Source organism: Oryctolagus cuniculus, chromosome 5 (genome assembly GCF_051225735.1).
Source record: "Oryctolagus cuniculus isolate XC-2025 breed Fujian yellow rabbit chromosome 5, ASM5122573v1, whole genome shotgun sequence".
NCBI classification, from domain to species: Eukaryota; Metazoa; Chordata; class Mammalia; order Lagomorpha; family Leporidae; genus Oryctolagus; species Oryctolagus cuniculus.
The window spans coordinates 103870792-103894086 of record NC_142871.1 but is presented as its reverse complement, the minus strand read 5'-3'; the positions used below and the strand labels follow the sequence as shown (position 1 = coordinate 103894086).

Genomic DNA, 23295 nt, shown 5'->3' with positions numbered 1-23295 from the left:
ATAAGTATTCTAAACTATATAATCTGAAATAAGAAATTCAGTGAGTACAGTTTTGGATACTATAAAACAAAATATTTGCGAATTGGAAGACAGATCTCAGGAAGTCACCTAGAATGCAATAAGATTAAGATGATGAAATTATTCAGTAATAATTATCTATCCACTTCCCTTCTCTTTCTTTCTCTCTCTATACCTTCCAAAGTTCTTTTGAATCACTTACAAGACACAAAATGCATTGATGGATAAGATTGACCCCAGTGACCTCAGCATCTCTTTCTTGTGCAACTCACAGTACAGTGGGTTTGTGCTTATTGTTATTAAATAAATGAATAAATCGAAATCTATGTGCATGTATATATAAATTCTTTGCAAAGAATTAAAACTGATTCTTACTAAGTGTATTGCTACTTTGTATTTAGTGGTTAAGGAAGCCTCTTGAATGAATAAAATTTTGCAAGTTAGAATCATCAATGCAAATATAGATGTTTTCTCATTACAGAATTCAAATACTGCAAAGGAGATATGAGTTATGTATGTTTCAGGAACTAAAAGAATATCAGTATTGTTAGGGCATGATGAGTACTGGGGAGAAGGGTGTGGGATGATCTTGGAGACAGGATCCTTATAAGAACCAGAATAAAGACTCTGGATTTTATCTATACACTTGGGAAGCAATAAATGGGCTTTCAGAAGGAGCATTGCATTATCTGTTTTACTTTTTAGTGGATTTGTCTTTCTAATGGAATGGATTTTCAGCAAGAAAAATAACAAAAGGTTGGAATTGGGAGGCTGTTGCTATACTACCAATGACAAAGACAGAGTTTGATTTGGATCTGAGTGGTTTTGTACCAGAGTGATGAGACATTGACAGATTTGGAAACTACACTGGATGAAACATGAAGGAAGTTTAATGTTTATAGAATATGGAGCTTGGAGAAAAATAAGACTCACATTCAATTCACAGAATAGAGATAAATCCATGTAGGAATTTGCCATTCACTGCTTAAACATTTCCATTGATGTTTAATTGATATTATCAAGATTAGTCACACAGAGAGCAGTATAAGGATAGCAGTTTATAGCCTACTGTTGTGATCATAATGTTCCAAATTTGCCAGCCTTCTGAGATAATCCATGTGTTAGTATCAATTTTAAACAAACACATGGATTGAGCTTCCATAAAATTTATAACTAGGATTTCATCCACTCCCTAATAGTCCTGGAGGTTCTTTCAGCAAGGGGTTGCATATTGTCCTGCCAGTTAACTTGTCCATGTGTTACAGCTATGTTACCATTGCTTTGCATTTTCCTTCTGGGTCTATTCTATTTTTTCTTTTCTTTGTCACCTCAATATGAAATCAATCTTTATTTTCTTCACTCTTCCCCTTTATATACTTTTAACACATGTTAAATAGGCTTTTAATAAAACTTGGCTGATGTGGAGACATAGTGTCAATCTGTAGATTCACACCTAAATATCACTGTTAATAGTTTTTCTTTTTGATATCCCTTTCACAAAATATTTCTCAAAGTTTTCTCCTCTACTCTCATCCCGCTATTTTCCGAACACTTCTCTCTACTCCTAAGATTTCTTTTTTTGTAATTTTATTTTATTTATTTATTTATTGAGAGGTAGAGTTACAAACACTGAAAGGGAGAGACAGAGAGAAAGGTCTTCCTTCCGTTAGTTCACCCCCTAAATGGCCACAAGGGTCGGAGCTTCACAGATCCAAAGGCAGGAGCCAGGAGCTTCCTCCAGGTCTCCCACGAGGGTGTAGGGGCCCAAGGACTTGGGCCATCTTCTACTGCTTTCCCAGGCCATAGCAGAGAGCTGGACTGGAAGAGGAGCAGCCTGGACTTAAACTGGCGCCCACATTGGATGCCAGTGCCGTAGGCAGAGGATTAACCTACTGTGCCAGGGCGCCCGCCTCCTAAGATTTCTTAATACATCCCCTTTCTCTATTGACCCCAGTGACCTTAGCATCTCTTTCTGGACGCCTCAGTAAACTTCAAGTTATCATTGTGCTATTATGCAAAATAATCTCTTTAATTTATATCCTTCATCTTCAGATCAGGTTGGTATTTTGTATAACCAGAATGGTCCATCTTAATGTTTGGATAAACCTAACACAGCTTTCTGTGCTATTTCTATGCTTCTCATTTACTTTGCTATTTATTTATCCTCATTTACTTTGCTATTTATCAAATATTTATTTGCAGCACTGTATGTTTTTAAAAACAAATTTGAAATGTACAACTAGGAAAGGTTCTCCTCAGGGAAGTGTTTAACTTGTTTTCATAAATGCAAAATTTGCCAGCAAACTTAACGGATTTGTGACCTAGAAGATTGTAATGGGTCTGTGAGAGTCAGAGGCTGACTTTAGTGTGCCTGAAAGCTATGCATAAATCTGCAGGAATGGATGAGATTGTCAGGGGAGAGACTGTTGAATCAGAACCTAAGGGGAAATTCACATTTAGAGGATGAGGAATAACTAAGGCAATGAAAGAGACAGAAATGTAGTCAGGATGAGGAAGAAAATAAAGCTTCTGTCAGCTTTGAAAGACAAGGGAGGTGAGCACTTCAAGAACGATTGTGGGATGGGGAAGGGCAGGAAGATGTCTAATGGTAAAGGGATTGAGATGAGCATGACAGTTTCTGAGAGGCAGCTGACTTTCCAGAGATCTGATTCATTCAAGGAAGGGGATTTAAAGTCAGGATTTAAAGTCAGATTGCTTGATGTTATTGAGTAAGAGGAGAGTGAGGAATTATATGATACCCTTTTGAAATATTTCTGTAAAAAGGAAAGGGAATTGTCCAGAAAATGAAATGAGAAGTAACTTTTGTTGTCACTCTTTAATAACCAAAAGCCAGGGGCTCAATTGTCCCAGAGAAAATTCATACTGAATGTGTAGGGGATGGAGATTGAAGTATAGGTTGATAGATCTCAGAATGTCCATGCCAGACAAAGAAGAAAACAAAGAAAGGGGAAATTTGGCTAAGGAGGAAAACACATTCAATGTGGCCTGCTAAAGTGCCTGTCTTTGTATTGAAAAGGAATATAAAGAACCAGATAACCTGAATAAAAAAACTAATATCTAAGCAGATATTGGTAAATTTTCAGAACTTCAAGGATAAAAGAAAAATTCTAAAAGGCATCTAAAAATAAAAGCAGATTCTCCTTAGAAGAGGACTTTTCATGGGCAGCGCTGGATACTAGGATTTGGTGAAAAGTTCTATTTCTAAAGTTCAATGAGAATATACCTTTTGGATATTAAATGGCTGGGCCTAGCCAAACTAACATTCAAGTTGAGGGAAGAGCAAAATGAAAAAATGAATCCAACAAAGAATATAAAGTTAAAAGACAAACAGTTACTTCTAAATTATTGAAGCATAATTTTAAAATATCATGGTTCAGAAGTAAATAACATATGATATCAAAGCAGAAGGGGAAATGTTAGCACACCCACTTCTTTCCTGGGTTTGGGAAAATGTTTGGATGCTGATTAACAAAAAAGACTCATTTTTAATAAATACATTTTATGTACATTATAAAATTTTATATAACACTTTTGAATAATTATAATATCTGCAGAAACAAACAGTGATTAAAATTCCTAGTAATCCAAACAATATTGGGAAATTTGAAAATGAATAAACAGTAAGAAACATGCTAGAGAGAAATTCTAATAAAAGATAAAAGAAATAAGTTAAACATTTTAATATAATGAATGTGAATGGATTTAGTTTCCCATAAAAAGAAAAGGATTAGATTTTTTTTAATCTAGCTGTATGAAGAATGTTCAAAAAATTAATGCAAAATGCATATTATGGAAAAGCAATGCATACATTTAAAAATGTATATACCAACATGAATCTATCTTTTAATTCCAGTTTCTACTAACTTTTTGTAATATCCTCATATGTGTTGCATGTAAGATACATGCCTGTGTGATTGTCATCAAGTGGCTGAATATGACATATAGAAAAACTTAACAGACAAATGGAACATCAAAGCAGGAATAACAACCTTAGCAGCAAGCAAAATTTTAGTTAAGCAGAAAAGCACTAATAAGGCTAAAATGGAATGTTACATGTTTTTGAAAATAAAATCAGCCAAGAAGTTTAAACTGCACTGCTGATAGTAAACTACATCAAGATGGATATCTGAGAGGTAAATGCGACAGTATCTATCAAAAATTAAATTGTGCTGAGCCGGCGCCGTGGCTCAATAGGCTAATCCTCCACCTTGCGGCGCCGGCACACCGGGTTCTAGTCCCGGTTGGGGCGCCGGATTCTGTCCCGGTTGCCCCTCTTCCAGGCCAGCTCTCTGCTATGGCCAGGGAGTGCAGTGGAGGATGGCCCAGGTGCTTGGGCCCTGCACCCCATGGGAGACCAGGAAAAAGCACCTGGCTCCTGGCTCCTGCCAGGATCAGCGCGGTGCGCCGGCTGCAGCGGCGGCCATTGGAGGGTGAACCAGCGGCAAAGGAAGACCTTTCTCTCTCTCTGTCTCTCTCTCACTGTCCACTCTGCCTGTCAAAAAAAAAAAAAAAAAAAAAAAAAAAAAAAAAAAAAAAATTAAATTGTGCTTCCTCCCAAACCAAACCACTTTAGGAATTTCTTTTAGTAGTAAGCCTTCAAAGTCAATGTAAATTTCTAGCAAGAGAAAGAGATAAATGATGTAATTAAAGTATATATATATATTTTTTTTCCTTGGATAGTTTTCAAAAATCAAATGTCAGCTTTCCATATGGGCACTGATTTGAGTCCCAACTGCTCCACCTCCAGTCCAGCTCCTGTTAATGTGCATGGGAAAGCAGCTGACGATGGCCCAAGAGTTTGGGCCCTGCAGTCACATGGGAGACCTGAATGAAACTGCTGGCTTCTGGCTCCTGGCTCTTGGCTTTGGCCTGGCTCAGCCCCAGCAATTGTGGCCATTAGGGGAGTGAACCAGCAAATGGAAGATCTCTGTCTTTCTCCCTGACTCTACCTTTCCAATAAATAAAATATTTTAAAAAATCAAAAGAAGATAAAATTCTAAAGATAAAACAGCAAGACCACAATGTTTTGGCCATGGTACATGGCTTTTAGCTTTTAATTTAAATAGTCTTTTAACTGATTTCTGTTGAGTAATATGAGTGAGATACCCACAAATAGTATTTATGTTATATAGTATATGAATGAATTAATTAAAAGATATTAGTATGATAAATTCATACATGGCTGCTCATAATTACATTTTCTACAGAACTGTCTAGTGATTTTAATATCAATATAATATTTCTTAAGCCTTATATATCAGACTAGAAAAACTATAACATTTTTCTTAGAAAAACAAATTTTGTCTGCTGTATTCCCTGAAATTTCTTTAGGTCCTAGAATGCTGTATGGAATTTCATAAGTCCTCATTTAATGTTTGTTGAATGAGTGAAATTCATTTATTCCCAGATGCCTTTTAAAATAATTCTTCTAAGAAACATAGCCATATCCAAATGGATGCCAACAAGAATATAGATATATTTGTGTAAATATTAAAAATTATTCCATATGAGACCTCTAATGCAAAGTGAACCTTGATATAGTGCTTTGATATGGATCAAGACAACTGTTCAAAACTGGTTGGTTGTTTTGAAGTAGTAGAACAACTCCTTAAGTTATTCAGATTCATGAGTGTGTGCTCATGTCTGTCTATGTACAAACCAGTTAATGAAGATGGATCTGGTCCTTGAGACCTCTCAGTCTGTTGAGTTAGCCAACATGTTTGTGGACCTACTTTTCACTTGATAACATAATGTAACTTTAGACTTTAAGGAGACCTTGGAGATAATGTTCCCTGTAGCCCCATTTACAAGTTGAGAAAAACAGGTGCAGGAAATTTGAGGCATGATACTGTGAAAATAAGCTGCATCTCCTGATTGCCTATTTGTTTTTCCACTCTTTCACTTTGAGCTTTAACCTACATCTCAGATAAAATCATCTTAACTATCTTCAGATATGAAACACTGCCTTAAAAAGGCAGATGGTTTTTAGATCTCTCTGTAGAATGCTTGGACTTTAATAGCCATATTGAAAACTTATGGAAACACATTTGAATATATGTTAAATGATTTTAGGAATAATTTATGTAGGAGAAAATACTTAACCTATTTGCCATATACCTTAATCTGGCCCTTAAAAATAAGATAAAAGTTAAGGGATTAATATGGCTTTATTGTTTGTTTTAGAATTTGTAAGCTGTATGTTTATTCTAAAACTGTATGTTTTAGAATAATTTTCATTAACAAAGTCAGCCTTGGTATTTCATTGAATAAATATATATAAATGGTGGTAGTTTAAATTAAAATATTCCACAAACAACTATAGAAATATAGCAATAGATAAATATCAAAACATAACTAGAATAACTGACTCTGCTTTTTGTATGAATATAAGGGATAATATAAAATATAAAAGGAATAATATAATTTTTTCTTCCCTCCAAGCACAAAAATAAAACTTACTGATTTAAAAGTCAACTAAATATAACTCATGTACAGTAAAGATGTATCAGAGTGATATAGATAGCAATGTTTTATGGATATTTCATGGATTACCTAGAGTTTACATATTGAATTTTTTTGATTAAGAAACTAATCATTTAACTTTCAGTAGAGATGTAATATTTATTTTGTACCACTAATATGCTGATAATATAGTAAAAGTAATATAAAATTACTTATTTTTAGAATATCTTATTTCATTATTTATTTCAGCAGTTTTAAATATACATCAAAAAGTTTGTAGAAAACTGATTAAATGATACTTATTTTGGTCCAAAACCCAATAAAATCCATGATTTTTTTCATAACATGTATTTTCTGTGAACTTTTTGAAGACAACTAATCAAGTATAGATTTAAAAAAATTTATGCCGAAAAACCTTATTTTCTATGAAATTTTTGAGTTACTGTCATTTATACAGAGTGATATTGCTTTAAGTTAATTTACTCTATACTATATTGTTCTAATAAGTGAAAGTAAACATTGGCAAATTTACAAGTGTCATGCAGACATGAACCTTGATTAAAAGATCATATAATAATAATATTTTAAGGCAGAGCCTATGGTCTAGCTGTTAAGATGTCACTTGGGATGCCCACATCCAGTATTGGAGTGCCTGTGGTTGAGACCTGGACCAGATTAGAATTCTAGTTGCCTGCTAATGTGCACCCTGGGAGGCAACAGGTAATTACCCAAGTACTTGGGTCCCTGCCCCCATCTGGGAGACTTGGATTAAGTTCTGGGCTCCTGGTTATGGCCTATCCCAGCCCCAGTGTTGTGGGCACTTGGGAAATGAGCCAGTAAATGAGAGATCTCTGTCTCTCTTTGCCTCTCCTCCTGGTCTCTCCCTGCCTTTCAAACAAATAATCATTTTTAATAAAATATCTAAGTAAGTATTATATTACAAGGGTAAAATCTATCAAAAACATTAAACTAGCAAATATCACTAATTAAAATAATGGACTCCCTTATAAATCAGTTTTCCTCAAAACTTTGGGGTTTGGGAGATTGCTTTATTTGCCATGAGTTTGGGCCCAGTGGTCAACCTGTCAGTTCAGTTCGGAATGGCCAGTTGTTGTATGTGGTTCTAATCCTTCATCCAATAGGTGTACCCCTGCCTCCTGCTTACCAAGCTAAGATGCTGCCAGTGAATTGTCCATCCTACCTCACCCTCACTCAATTTTTGAGTATTTATTCATTCATTTATTCATTTTATTTGAAAGAAAGAGATGGAGGAGGGAGGGAGGAAGAGAGGGAAGGAGGGAAAGAGGGAGAAGGAGGGGGGAAGGAGAATGTGAGAGAGAGGGGAGAGGGGAGTGGTGTGAGAGAAGAGAGTGGAGAAGGAAACAAAGAGATCTCCACCCACTGGTTCATTCCCCAAATGTCCAAAACAGTTGAGGCTGACAGACAAGGCCAGGAGCCAGGAACTCAATCCAAACCCTCCCGTTGTGTCAGCGACACAACTCCCTCAGCCATCACCTACTGCCTTTTAGCGTGCACATTAGCTGGAAGTTGGAATCGGTAGCAGAGGCAGGACTTTAATCCAAGCGCTGTGATACGATATGGATGTCCCAAGTAGTATCTTAACCATTAAGCCAAATGCCAGCCCCTCAATCACAGATTTATGTGGATAATTGCAATAGCATTTTAGTGATTTATTCTGCCTCTAAGTTTGTTTCCCTCTAATCTACTTTCCATTAAATTAAGTTAACACATCTGCAATTCAAATCAAAACTTGATTCTTGATTGTTTACATCAAACCCTTCAAAGATTTCACATTTAATCAGATATAGATACATTCGAGGGTTGTGAGTAAAACATATAAGAGGCTTTCTATGGGCCTTAACCTCTTCAGGAACATCTCTTCTCTTTTTAATTCTATATATTCAAAAAACAATGATCATCTTATGATTCACTCAATACTGAATATTCTGCTGTTACTAATATCCATACCCTCTACCACACACACATTTCTTAAGCTGTTCAGTAACTCTGGAGGAGTGGCTTCCTATCTCTAGGTAACGTTATGTTTCCAGGGAAGCCTGAAAGACAAGTGTTCTCTCACTGCCAGTGTTGTGTCCCTTCCCTTTGGAAGCCCCTGCAGTCTGCTCTGCAGAGAGGGTCTCTCTGTGTGTCAGAAAGCTTGTCAGGAATGAAGACAACCCTGATCCAAATTGAAAAATACAGAAACAACTTCATCCAGGGACAATTCAGTTTAGTTTCTTATATTTCAAATTTTCTAAGATCAGGCCACTTTAACAAAAGATTATTAAAATCTTAGAGTGTGCAAATATTTTAGTTTGTACAAAAGGTGTTAGAGCTACAGGAAAGCATCATATTTTGCCACTGGTGTAGTAATTTATTAATTAAATTCTAGGTACAAATCAGACATTGAACAATAGTTTATTTTTGGAAATATAATTATATTTATTATTTACATGCTTTTTCTACATTTATTTTCTATACCACTAAAAATACAAGTATTTTTCAACCAAGTCACTATTGTTAGTTCATAAGAATTTAGTAGTTGCCTCACCAAGAAATAAAATCATAAATTATAATTGGATGCTATGTAAGGAATATTAACAAATATTTCCTACTTGATTATATAGGGTGATGATTTCTTGATGGAAGAATGTGTCTAACTTACAAGCATTTCCTAGGAAAAAAACAGAAAAAATGTAAAAATGATAATGTGAAGATTTATACCCCAGATTTCTTGGAATAATTCTAGAAATTACATATTTTAAATTTTTTATGGATTATTAGTGAAGGAGAGAGAGGGAAAAACACAGAAAGGGAGATCCCTTCTGCAATTTCACTCCTCAAATGCCTTAAGCTGGATCTAAGACTAGACATAGGAGCTGGGAACGCAATGTAGGGCTCCCACAAGTATGATCAGAACCCAATTACATGAGCCATTACTGCTACATCCCAGAGTTTGCAGTAGCAGGAAGCTATAGTCAAGAGCCTGAACCAGGAATCAAACTGAGGTACTCCAGTATGGGCCATAGGCATCTTATGTACTAGGCTGAATACCCACTCCCTAAATACAATATTGTAAAATGCAATTTCCAAATACATATTTGTTTTGAGGTGTTCTGAAAAGTCAGTATGATATATAATTATGTCAAAGTTCCTATATGGAATAAAAGCATAAAATAAAAAAAATATAAAATATAAAACTCATTATCTGAGAGTTGGAGGTGGGTATTTGGATAAGTAGTTAAGATGCTGCTTAAGGAATCCATGCTGTGGCTAATAGACTGGACTTCCACCTGCAGCACCGGCATCTCATGCGGGCACCGGTTCTTGTCCTGGCTGCTTGTCTTCAGATCCAGCTTGCTGCTATGGCCTGGGAAAGCAGTGGAAGATGGCCCAAGTGCTGGGGAACCTGCACCCACATGGGAGACCCAGAAGAAGCTCCTGGCTTTAGATTGCCCCAGCTCCGGCCTTTGCAGTCATATGGGGAGTGAACCAGAGGATGAAGGACCTTTCTGCTGTCCATCCCTCTCTCTGACTATAACGCTACCTTTCAAATAAATAAATAAATCTTTAATAATAACCAAAAAAGATGCTGCTTAAGACACCCACCTCCTAAGAGTGCTTGGGTTTGAGTCATAGGGTCACTTCTGATTCTAGCTTCCTGCTAATGCAGAATTTGGAAGGCAGCAGGTGGTGACTCAGGTAATTGGATTCCTGTGACCCACATAGGAGACCCAGATGAAGCTCCTGGCTCCTAGTATCAGCCTGCACTAGCCTCAGCTGTTGTGGGCATTTCGGGAATGAAATGATGGGAGATCTTTTTCTGTCTGTCTCTATCTAGTTTTCAAATAAATTAATACTTTTTTTAATTTTGAAACTAACAGTTTATATACTAAATATATTTGGTAGTCACCTATGTTTTGTTACATAATTCAACAACTTCTTGAAAACTCAATTTTTAGCTTATTTAAAAACATAATAGCAGAATGAGAGTGTTTGCCTTACCAATTAAAGAACCCACATCCTATTTTCGAGTATCTGGCTGTCTCCTCACTCTAGCTATTACTAATGCAGACCCCAGGAGGCAAAGGTTCTGACTCAACTAATTGCATTTGAGTCACCCACATGAGTGACCTGGATTGAGTTCATTCTGATTCCTGGCTCTTCCTCTGGGTTTGGTCCCAGCCCAGCCCAGTCCAGTGATTGCCAGCATTTGAGGAAGAAAACAGTGTCTGAAAGAAGCTCTTTCTTTATTTGTCTGTGTGTCTCTCAAATAAATAAATTGAATTAAATACTAATGGCATGTGCTTTGACTATTCTGTTTTACCAGTTTTTATAAATGCCATGAAGTTACTTATCTCATTAACAAAGCCATGGCTTTATACTTAATAATGGGGGAAAAGCTATAATTCAGAAGTTGTACTTTGGAAATTTATTAAATAAAAGTTGAAAAATAAATAAATAAATCTTTAAAAAATAATATTATCTCTGTGTGAATATTTTGAAAACCAAAATTCTGTTACTGTAAGAAATTGCATCTTGGATCTTTATAGTCATGTATCTAAATCTGGAAATAGAACCAAAAAAATTGAAAGGAAAGAATTACAATTAACCTGTAAATTTTAATGATGAAATTATCAAAATTATCATCTAAATGATAAGATTCCTGATATTTTAATATGTCCTATTTAAATATTTCCTAATATTTATAACATTATAAATTTTCATCATTGAATTCTTTGTATTATATTCCATACATTTATTTTATTTCAGTTTGCTTATTGGCAACACTAAATTAGTATATTTATATTCAATAGTAAATTTTTTTTATAAAATGTGCTTTGTAATTTCAATTCTGATGTATAAGTCATAAATTCCAGTTTCTCATAGTTGGTCTTCTAGTAATGTCTTTGGTTGTACATCCTCTATTGTTTCTCTCCTTTCATAAAATACTTGGCTGTGTAAATAAAGAATACAACTTTTAAATCTGATCGAATTTTGAAACTTTAAAAAAGTTTTTTAAAACTTCAGAAATCAGAAAGATTTCAACATGCTAATAATCTATCTTACTATCTCCAAATATTAGTCAGGAAAAATTTTGCATGCATGAAAATTATTGTGCCAACATTGTTTCCAATAAATGTAAAAGTAAATAAACAAATTAATTAACTTATATGAACCTAAAATATATTAAAACTTATAATCTTATTTCAGAGAACATTGATTACTTTTTAATGGAAGTTACTTGTCTACACCACCTTTAACCATGCAGATCATAGAATCTTTCTTCAGCTAACAGGTCAAATATTTAATATTTAGTATCATATGTTATGATAATAAAAGATGTAAGTTCAAATATCCAGGTACATGACTTAAAAGATGTATTTTTTTCCTTGAAGATATAACATCACAGAATTTTAGTTAAAGGTTCTTAATGATTTAGGAAATCAATATAAATACTCAATTGTAGCCTAATTATATTTGGATTAAAATAAATAATTTTACATTTTTCAAAGGAACAAATCATATTTAGTGGATTTCCTTGAGCAACATGCTTTAGAATGTAAGACACCATTTCTTATTCATCTTTAAAAATTTAGCATCTAAAATATACTATGTAATTAATAAATGTTTATTGAGAAAAAATAAATCTTTGCAGGGTAATGGGATTCAATTACTGAATAAAGTAACATTTTACTTATTTTAATAATAATAAATACATTTGTAGATAATAAATCAGGTTGACAACAGGAATGTTGATCATCATAATCATACAAAACTAATTTTCAAGTACTTTCTGAGAATTTTAATTCATCAAGGACTTGTACTAGATATCTAAAAACTTGAATTTTGAAGATGCAATTCTTAACATAAAATATATTTAATTTATAAATAAGAATTATATTTTATCACAACTATACAAAGCAGAAGCTAAATTTAAAATTCATAAGCAATGCTTTCTTTCTCTTAGGAGTTTATAAAATAGTAGGTACAATAAAGCATTTTGTCTAATCGTTGAAACTATTGATTCAAAGCAAAATTGAATTTAAGAAAAGCAGAGGCTGCATCCGTTTGGTTGATGAGATAGTAATTCACCATGGAGGTGGTACCATTGTAGTTGGGATTGGAGAGGAGCTTTGTTGCAGGCATAGCTGGAAAAGCAAATGTTTCAAAGTGGATGAAAATCTGTACAAGGGAACAGAGTCTTGACTATTTCCATGATGCAAAGTAGTGCTGTTTGACCACAAAGTGTGAGCAGGATGTAATTCTGTGTTTGCTGAGGAACAATAATGCTCTGGGCTATTATTACCGTCTGGAAATACAAAGGAAATTTAGCTAGCAACATGAAGCTAGAATTAATAACTGTTACCTACTAATTTAATAGTATTTGTCCCTTTGTTTAAAAATAAACATGCTAAAATAACAAGTGAATATATGTGTGTGATTTGGCTTCTTCATGAATTCAATTCGACATGATTGTAACCTTTGATTTCCAGAAAAAAACTTCTTAACTGCCATTGAGTAGAAAGAATCATGTTTAAAGTCCATTTGTTTTTAATGACTAATTTATATATTCCTGGACAAGACAAGAAAACACATAAAACTATACTTAAGGCAGCAGATTTCAAAACTTTTCTCTCATGTAATTTTGATTGTAATCATTTGAAAAGAGGACTGCATTTTAGCAAGCACAGTAAAAAACTGACAAAATATATCTAAATATAGAAGTCATAATCAATCATTTGGGTTTTATACATAAAATTATTTACCCACAAATTCATTGATACTATCATTATTAAGACATAGGAAATAATCCTGTATTTCCATAAGCCATATGCCATATGAACATATATAATATTATGCTATACATTATTTCATTTTATTTCATAGCTTGTTTTTCATTGCTTTCACCAAAGCAGATCATCTTTTTATTTGACTATGCTATTTTCCTTGTGTAACTAATGTAGTATATTATCTTTTCCAACTCAGCATTGTTTTGATATGAGTCAACCACCCATGGAAAGCTGATATTGTTCAGAGAGGGTAATATGCTAAAGGCGCACCCCAACCCACATCCAACACATAGAGAACAATAGCATAAATAATTATTTGGTCTTTTCTGCATTTTGGATGATCTGATTGGCTTTTGTTTTCATTAGAAGTAAAGAAGATAATGCCACCTTGAAAGGGAACAGAAATGTTTTGAAAATAATCTAGCCGGCGCCGCGGCTCACTAGGCTAATCCTCCACCTAGCGGCGCCGGCACACCGGGTTCTAGTCCCGGTCGGGGCACCGGATTCTGTCCCGGTTGCCCCTCTTCCAGGCCAGCTCTCTGCTGTGGCTAGGGAGTGCAGTGGAGGATGGCCCAGGTGCTTGGGCCCTGCACCCCATGGGAGACCAGGAAAAGCACCTGGCTCCTGGCTCCTGCCATCGGATCAGCGCGGTGCGCAGGCCGCGGCGCACTGGCCGCGGCGGCCATTGGAGGGTGAACCAACGGCAAAGGAAGACCTTTCTCTGTCTCTCTCTCTCACTGTCCACTCTGCCTGTCCAAAAAAAAAAAAAAAAATCTATTGTAATATATAGGTAGAATCACATTTCTTGCCAAATATTACCATTGACAATAACCCTAATGCAAAAAAAAACTTTTTATAGTCAAACACTTGCATATAAACATTGGCAAAAGAAATTGGTTAGATAATACTTTACTTATTTACTTACAAATTTCTAATTATTTTATATGTGGAATAATAGGTCTGAAATATTCAAAAAATACCACCATAGTGTTGTTTTTCCAACTGAGAAAAAGAAATTATTAGCATGTTCTCTATTTTATAGAGTTAAGTTATAAAAGGCCTCATATTAATAATGATTTAATTTTTAAATAATAATTTCATTTTAAACTTTCGATTATGAAAGAAGTATGAAATCAAGTCCAACTCCATAAATTACTGAATAAATTCTTCTCTTAAATACTGTAACCCATGAAAAACTTGGTTCATATAACTAATTATTAATAAGTAAAACTGAATATAATGGTTAACATTGAAATTTAAATTTTATTACTTATATTTTTGAAATACATAAGTCATATTTCAGCTAATTTATAAAATAAGTTACCTAAGTTCTGTTTTTAAAATATAAAAGTTTCACTTGTGTTTAAGCTTCAGAAATTATTAAGAATGGAGCATGACACATTCAAAGTCTGACCAGTGTGTTCACCATCAGACCCTGGAATTCAAGATTATAGTCCCTACACAAGTTCTTTTCTCTTAGAAGAGATTGCAGTCTATATCATGCTGCCACCTAATTTAAGAATTGTCTTCTGCTAGAACAAGTGACAAGAGCATAGTTACTATATAAGTTAGAAATTGTAGGCATGAAATAATATTTTTAACAAACTTTTGCCCTCCCAGTGTCCAAACTACCTGACTGTGATCTGAGAGTCCCTGACTATGTAAACATTAAACATTTATAGTGCTTTAATGCTTAAAGTGATGCTCACATAACAAATTATAAATGTAAGAGGAACAAAGATAAACCATACTGTTTTTAAAAATTACTACTAACATTTTGGCTAGTTAAGATTCAGAAAAATTTCAGTTACATGGAGTATTTTAAAAATTGGACAGTATATAGGAGTAGAGATATAATTTTCTAAATACTCAATTTCCAAAATCATTGAATTATGTGTAATTAGATAATTCTGATTACTCTGTGAACCATGATTTAGGGTTAAGTACACAAAATGATGGAATAAAAAGGGTGTTTGAGAATAATGGAAAATAGTAACAGATTTTACAGGACCAAATCAACTGACATTTTATGGAAACTTCCTCTTTCTATCTTGAATATTATATAAACTGACTAAAACACACATTTAGAATTTTCTAATTTCTGAGGAGACTTTTCTCTTTGTGTGGGATATCTAGAAAGAATTTTTATTTTTATGTGGATTTAACTTTTATGTGGGAATTTGCCAGGACAGAGGAAAATGCGTGCTGTCTTTTCTCTTTACATGAAAGATGAGTTGGCAGAACTGGTGCTTACAAAATACATTATTTAATCACCCAAAGTAAGTTATAATATGTTGGCAGGAAATAATTTAAAATTTGATGGGGGAAAAAAGCTGAACAATGAACTAGTGAAATTATCAAATTTTCACTTATTACTTCTGATAATATATCTACACAATCATTATAACACAGTTGACCCAATCATCTTTCTCATGTATAAAAGATGTGGTGCAAACAGCCCAATCATTTTCCTGATGGAAGAGAAAGCACTTAGTGTTGCCTCTGAAGATTTCCCTTCATCCACCTACATTCCTTGAGCCAGAACCAACAACTATTCCGTGTACTGGGCTTTTTTTTATGGAAATCACTTTGTAGTACCAATTCAATAACATAGAACATTTGATTAATTCTAAGCATATGAATTTTTAAGCCCTTAATTTTTAAAAATATATTGCATAGAAGCTATTATTTTGTCAAATGTTTTTTTTTTTCACCTTTTTTTTCACTTGCTTCTGACTTAGGCCCAGATTTTTGTCTTTCTTATGACTGCAGTCCAAAGAATAAGTAACAGAAACCTGGAATCATTCTCTTTTTAAAATACACTAAAACCTATTGAAAGAAAAAATAACATTTTTTCACATGTAATGAGAAATTGGGGTGAGGAATCTTGAGACAACACAAGACAGAATGAGAATTTAAAAGGCCATAATTCGGATTAGAGATTAGTCCATTAAGTGGATGTTTACCTTAGAACAATTAGGTGGCAGGAATACTCATTCCTCAAGATAAGTGCTGAAAAACTCATGGCGGGGGATTACTATTCAGCAAAGGAACAGCTGCTACCCAGTCAGTATGTTCTCTGAAAAAACAACAGTTAACACTGTGGTTGTATTTTTTCTGATGTCTTGCTTCAAAACATTATCAGAAAACAGTACAATATTTCTGCTAACAAGTTCAGTTAAAGCTTGGTGTGTCATTTCATTGACTGTTATTATTGTTTCTTGAAACTTTGCTCATGTTTATAGGTTTTCTGACTTGAATTTAGAGGTTTCCAAGCACATCAGCCTAACAAATTTAGAATTGTGAATTTAATCAATTACTTACAGGTATGTGTAGGAACATATTGCATGAGACAGTGATGTAATTTGTGAGAAATGTCTACACACAAGCTTTCATATACCTTTATTCTGTCTTTAGAATTTGGAATGATGGGAGATCATACAATTAAAAGTCAGCGACCTCGATCTGTTCATGAAAAAAGGGTCCCTCAGGAACAAGCTGATGCTGCTAAATTTATGGCACAAACTGGTAATATGTTAGTTACATTTTTCTATTTACTGTCGTTAATTTAATGAAACCACTGCATGTTTTCATAATCTTTTGCTGCACATTTGTCAGTTTTTGGAGCTGATATTTTTTTGAACCATTTTTTTTTGTCACCAGTTAAAGTCCATAAATAAAGTAGCTGTGAATTGAAAGGTGTGCAGAAAGTATGTAAGACTTACTTTGTTTTTGTATGGAAGATTTAGGACTTACTTATCTTTACTTATTTATGTTATACTTAAATGTATTATTAAACTCCCAAGGAAAGACAACAAATTTATTTCTTAAATACTTTATTGAAATAGGACTTCCAAGAATTAGAATTTCAAATAGAACTTTAGAGGATGAACTTTAATTTAATGAAATTGAACATATTGAAGTTCTCCAATGTAAAATACTTATAAATGTGAGTTGATTGTTAAAATTAAGTAGCTAGGACATTATTTTAGAACTTAATATTTTTATTTAGTGAGTTGTTATATAAGCTAAGTAATAAGAAACTAACCATCTTCTCAGTAAGCTGCAATATCTTACAAATAATTAAATACCAACAAAAATAACTTGCTGTTTTATAAAATTTTTCAATTCTAAATTAACTAGGTTACTTTTAAACCCTCCTTTCATATGTCTATATAATTTGCGCCCATACATTTAGCTATAGAGTTTGAACAAATAAATGCTTCAATTTTTTATCTCCTCACAATGAATGGGCTCTAATTCTAGCTAGGTACATTGCATGTGACATCTCCTTATATGAATAAGTGTTTAGAATTATGTTGTGAACGTGTTTCAGCTATTTCCTTTACTTAAGGAAATTAAAGCTATATATTTTATCTATGTCTTCATGAAGTTTTATACATTCAAATCTAGATTGTTGTATCACTAATAGAGATAAATGAAGTACATGACCAGCTGTCTCACATGATATTCAAACTGATTTTGATGAAATTCCCTAAAAGAATGTCTATTTCTCCCAGTTCAGAGTTCCAGGGTAATGTTTATGCAGAACATTAAATCTGAATCTATAATTCAAAATGAAAATTTTTTTTTATGAATTGTGGGCTCTTGTTAATACTTGAATAGTAGATTTTAATATAGTAATTGCAAGTAGGTTAAATTGTCAGAACCGGATGTTTAGAATACATTTATAAGGGCATATTTTTAGTTTTTTTTTTTTTAAGGTGTTACAGGCAAATCCAGAAATGAAGAAAATGTGCTTATCCGGATCTCTTTTAGTACATCTTTTTACTTAAGAAAAGATGATTTATGTTTTTACTATTTGCGTAAACAAATCCAAAAGTATATTAACAGATTCAGGCAAATTTCCAGTTTTCTAAATATATCTTTCTGTTTTATGGGGAGCAAAAAGTTTCAACCACTGAACAGAGATTAAGGGACGTTTGGGTCCAAGTAGAAGCAAAGAACATATACTGACTGATTACTCAGCCTCTTGGACACCCAATCCTGAGAGCACTTCTGCAAGATTAGAGAAGTTGTCCTTCCTTTGTGCAGAGGAGTTGGCAGGCATGGGTTTATTGAAGTTCCTGAAAAGGGTGTCAGTGGGGATTGAAATTGATTATTAGAATTTTAAACTTCAACTAGTGCAGTAAAAGTAGGGTATGCCTATGTACTATACAATTTAGCCAGGAGATTTTTTTTTTTTTTTTGACAGGCAGAGTGGACAGTGAGAGAGAGAGAGAGACAGAGAGAAAGGTCTTCCTTTGCCGTTGGTTCACCCTCCAATGGCCGCTGCGGCCAGCGCACTGTGCTTTACGATGGCAGGAGCCAGGTCTCCCATGGGGTGCAGGGCCCAAGCACTTGGGCCATTCTCCACTGCACTCCCTGGCCAGAGCAGAGAGCTGGCCTGGAAGAAGGGCAACCGGGACAGAATCCGGCGCCCCGACCGGGACTAGAACCCGGTGCGCCGGTGCCGCAAGGTGGAGGATTAGCCTAGTGAGCCGCGGCGCCAGCCTAGCCAGGAGATTTTTTATAAATCAGTTTTTGAATTTGCCTATTAATATATACCAAGAAAATTCACAATTTTTAATCAAAAGCTTTATGTAGATTCAAATCTCATGGAACATTGTTCTTAGTAATAAGTTACTAATTTCAGATTGTGCATTTATTCATTTTATATAAGCATTGTATATATCTAATATATATTGAGACATGATTTGTTAAGTAGATGAAATATTTGTTAAATAGATTGATGAGTAGATTTAAAACCATATATGTGTTATTTCTAACAATAGCAGAAAAGGTAGTGAACTTCAAAATTATAAAATTCTTAAAAATATTAATTGGATGTCTGAATTAATGATTAAAAAATATTATTTAATGTTAAGCCATAAATGTTATAGGCAAATATAAGTAAATTCATAATAAATATTTTAAAACTAAATAACTATAATACTGATTTAATATGGGAAAACTGCATTGTTTAAAAATTATTAATTCAATTTTAATTCATAACTTAGCAGTAGGCAGTTATAAAAATAAAAATGGACTTTTTTCTACTTAATATCTTCTGAGATTGCACTTTTTGGTTATTAATGTAACTGACTAAATACATGTGTCACACAATGAGATTATATAAAACTCAAGCTTTATTTATTATACTTCTCTGTTTTTCCAACCAAGATATGGTTGTTGCATATAAACAGTTATAAAAATTTGTTAACAGCAATTTAAAAACAAAGAATAATGCAGTAGAAGTAAAAACTGAATAATAAAAGAGACATATAATAATGTTATTTTAATTATGGTAAAAAAGCCTTCATAATTTAAAAATTATAAATTAGTGATATGAGTTTTCAATAACAATGATCAGTAAACTTTTAATTAAAACCAAGCTTTCAAAAGGGAGATTGAGTGAACATTTAAAGAAACACTTAATAACTTAATATTACATTCTCAAAATAACTTGATTATTTTGGTCTATCCAATTAGTAAGATAGTTTAAACATAAATGGCAATGCTCTAATAGCTGAAACAAAAACTATGGTTAAAGGAAAATGAAGTGATGAAATACAGATATAGATATTTAATATTGACATCTAAATTAAATCCAAAAAAAGGACTTAAGATATTTTAGTTACAATTGCTAATGTTTTCTAATATCAGGATAATCAAATGAATTTATGGACATGTTTACAAATTTTTTTACAGTGGGGAAAATAGCCTCCATTAGTGATATTTAGCATTTTATCCAAAACAGAAAAATAAACTTAAAAGTGCCTCTGATTCCATGATTTTGATACACTAAAAACATTTTATATTAATGTATTGTTCATAAATTTAAATGTACTCTTTTACATTAAGCCACTCAGTCTTCTAAATAGATTCTGAGGTACATATATTACTTATTTTATGGAAAAGGTTCAAGGAAATAAAGTGACTTTCTCAAGGTCCCAGAGCTAATCTTCAGTAGCTTTCCATCAAACACAGATGTTCTGACTTTAATTGCAATGCTTTTCCAGTTTCCTTTCGTGTTTCATGCCAGCATGACGAGCCTTAATAGTGCCTTAGATACTGCAATTTTCTACATGATCTTTAAAATGCATTCTCAGTCTACAAGACCCTAGATTAGTTTGTGTTGTCTCCAGATACACATTCCAAAAATAGTAGACTTTATGTTATAGTGTACTATTTTAAAATCACTGAATATTTTTAATATCTTAAAAGTATGTTAGCTATTGTTCACAATTACCTAACATGCTCAACTAGAATAGCCCTTAGCCTTTATGATAAGGAAGTATCAGCATGAAAATCGGAAGTATTTAGAGGAAATGTCACTTGAAACTGTAGCATTTGAGTTATAAGAAAACCTTTTTTTTGTCGGGATGCCACTTTTAAGTTAGTGGTAAAATTTGATGCAAAATTTAAAAGCCCATATCTCTTACTGTTTCTTTTTGGTCAACAACATGAACTATAAGTTTGTAGGAGAATGAAGAAAGCCAGTTCTTAATGTTAATTGTCAATTTTTCATGATCCAGGCACCACTGCTTAGCCTGTTCAGTATCACTGCAGTATCATGATGAAGCAACCCAATTATTTAAATATTTGCACAAAAATGCATTTAAAAGTTGGCCTTCATCCTGATTCATTTCTCAGTTTAACTAAAATATTTTTGCTGTCATAACAATGCAATGGGAAAAGAAGAACTGGTTTTATGGGAAAAATAAAACTAATTTTATGCATAACTTACCATTTCACTTATTATGGAATTCATATTGTTCATAATTTTTGTACTTTAATTAATAATACATAACCTTTATATATTTGCTTAATCTCATCACAAATAGATTGGAATATCATAAAACAGTTCATTATGTTTTTCTAACTTTCAGATTACATTTTTCATTGCTAAATACATATATGCATAATTACATATATGTGTTGATAATTTTTAACCATTGTCATATTACTGGTTTGACTGAGTACTCCTTAATTCAAAACAACAAATTATGAGGCATGGTATTATTCCAATAGTTATCCAAATTTCATGAAATTAAATATCTGAGGATATGAAATACTGAAACAATCAAGGGTGAACTAAATGAATACTCTCCAGGCAAATGTTGATCACACAATAAAAAGTAGTCTTATTTAATGTAATATGTCATTCCAGTTACTACTAGCTATGCCCTTCTGATATATACTCAGCTATAAATCCATTGTCATCTATGCCTCTGGGTGCATAATGCAGATCAGTATATGAGCAAATGCTACTTGGCGTGGTCTGTAGGCCAATGCTTGTCTGCAAACTGGTTGCTTTGAAATCTCAAAGATATAAACACTTTCCACCAGAATGTAAAATCAGCTGCTTCATCAAACCCGTTTTCTCTCAGCCAATGTTTTTCTTCCTTCCTTCTCCCCTACCCACTCCTCTCCTCTCTTCTCCCTACTCCTCCTCTCCTGTTCTCTCCTCTCCTTTCTCTGTCATTTCTCTACCTTCCTTCCTATCTTTCTATATATCTCTCTCTTTCTTCTTTCCTTTCTTTTCTTTTTCCTCCCTCCCTACCTCTCTCCCTCACTCCCTTCCTTCCTGCCTAATAATGAATCTCTCACTAAGGAAATCAGTGTGTTGAATTACATTCTGTTGAGATGATTTCTTCTGTACTTGAGCACCAGTTTGTAAACCAGCTACTTTGGATGGTACTTCAAATCATTTCTATGTCATTTATCAACTTTTCACATAAAGTTGAACAAATATATTCTATCCTTCAAAGTATATTCTGAAGGAATTTCTAAACAGAATCTATAAAATATAAATTATTCCTTGATCTATATCATAAATGATGCAAAGATTTTTAGAACTAGCTTATCTGCAAACTCTTTCAGTGATTAAATGATTAACTTAAATAGTTATTGCTACCATATAAATTATCCAAATTGAATTCAGAGAAAAGAAACTACAAGTTTTCAAATCAATTTCAGAATTTCTCCTGGACATGATACCAGAAGAGATTTAGAAGCCCACTGCAATGGTCTTAGAAATTCTTGATTTTAAGTCTCTTGGGGCCATGATTTTAGATCATTGATAGAAAGTAGACATAGTTTTAGTGTGATTATAATGCCAATAGAAGAATTCAGAAATTAATTGGCTTTTTAGGGTCCTGTTTGGAGTTTTTGTTCATAGCAAATTAATAGGAATTACAGAGGAATTATAAGTGTCAATGATTTACACAATAGAAATCAGATGCACTCATACACTAGGGTTCTACCATATCTGCCACTGTAAAATATGTTACTCTAAAAAGGACTAGGAAAGAGGACATCAATATATCCCTGCCTATCAAATCCATAGGGTCTACTCAGTTTTGTTTTGATTTCTTTCGCATCAAACTGCAAAGCCTTAGGATGGTTTGAAGAGAATTGCTTCAAAAATTATGTATCTAAAAAATGCTGACTAGTTTCTTCAGAGTGTTCATAACACAGTGGAATTTACGAAGAGTAGTTTTTCTATAAAGATAAAAACATTTTGTCTTTGCATTGGTATTATATGCATGACTCTCTAAATTTCCTTTTCTAAATTGTTTTCTTGTATGTCTGATGTATTGTTATATTTCTACATTTAAATTATTCATGCATGTCACTATGTCAGTTTGGTCTAACGTTTATTAAATGAAAATTCAAGACAGTATTTCATGTTTATTTGTTGTCTTACACACAGGTGAATCTGGTGTGGAAGAGTGGTCCCAGTGGAGCACATGCTCAGTTACTTGTGGTCAAGGGTCGCAGGTGCGAACCAGAACTTGTGTATCACCTTACGGGACACACTGCAGCGGCCCATTAAGAGAATCAAGGGTTTGCAATAACACTGCCCTCTGTCCAGGTAGTGTTAGCAGCAACTACAACTGTGGATGTTATTGAATTGTGTCATGCTACGCATTTGGAACAATTTGTTATTTTTATGTGAACTGGGTATAGATAT

At 33.5% G+C, this 23295-nt stretch overlaps 1 protein-coding gene across 7 annotated transcripts in view; it reads left to right on the top strand.

Annotated features, from left to right (window-relative positions):
- The window catches only part of ADGRB3 (adhesion G protein-coupled receptor B3), an 857936-nt gene that overhangs the window by 308324 nt on the left and 526317 nt on the right, over positions 1 to 23295 (top strand). For 5 of the 7 annotated variants that reach the window (XM_017345224.4, XM_002714524.6, XM_002714525.6 and 2 more), the window contains 2 exons: positions 16734 to 16844; positions 23035 to 23196. In XM_017345224.4, the coding sequence (XP_017200713.1) occupies positions 16734 to 16844; positions 23035 to 23196 (273 nt within the window). The remainder of the gene's footprint in view (positions 1 to 16733; positions 16845 to 23034; positions 23197 to 23295) is intronic. The other 2 variants (XM_089333072.1, XM_089333070.1) reach the window with 1 other exon arrangement.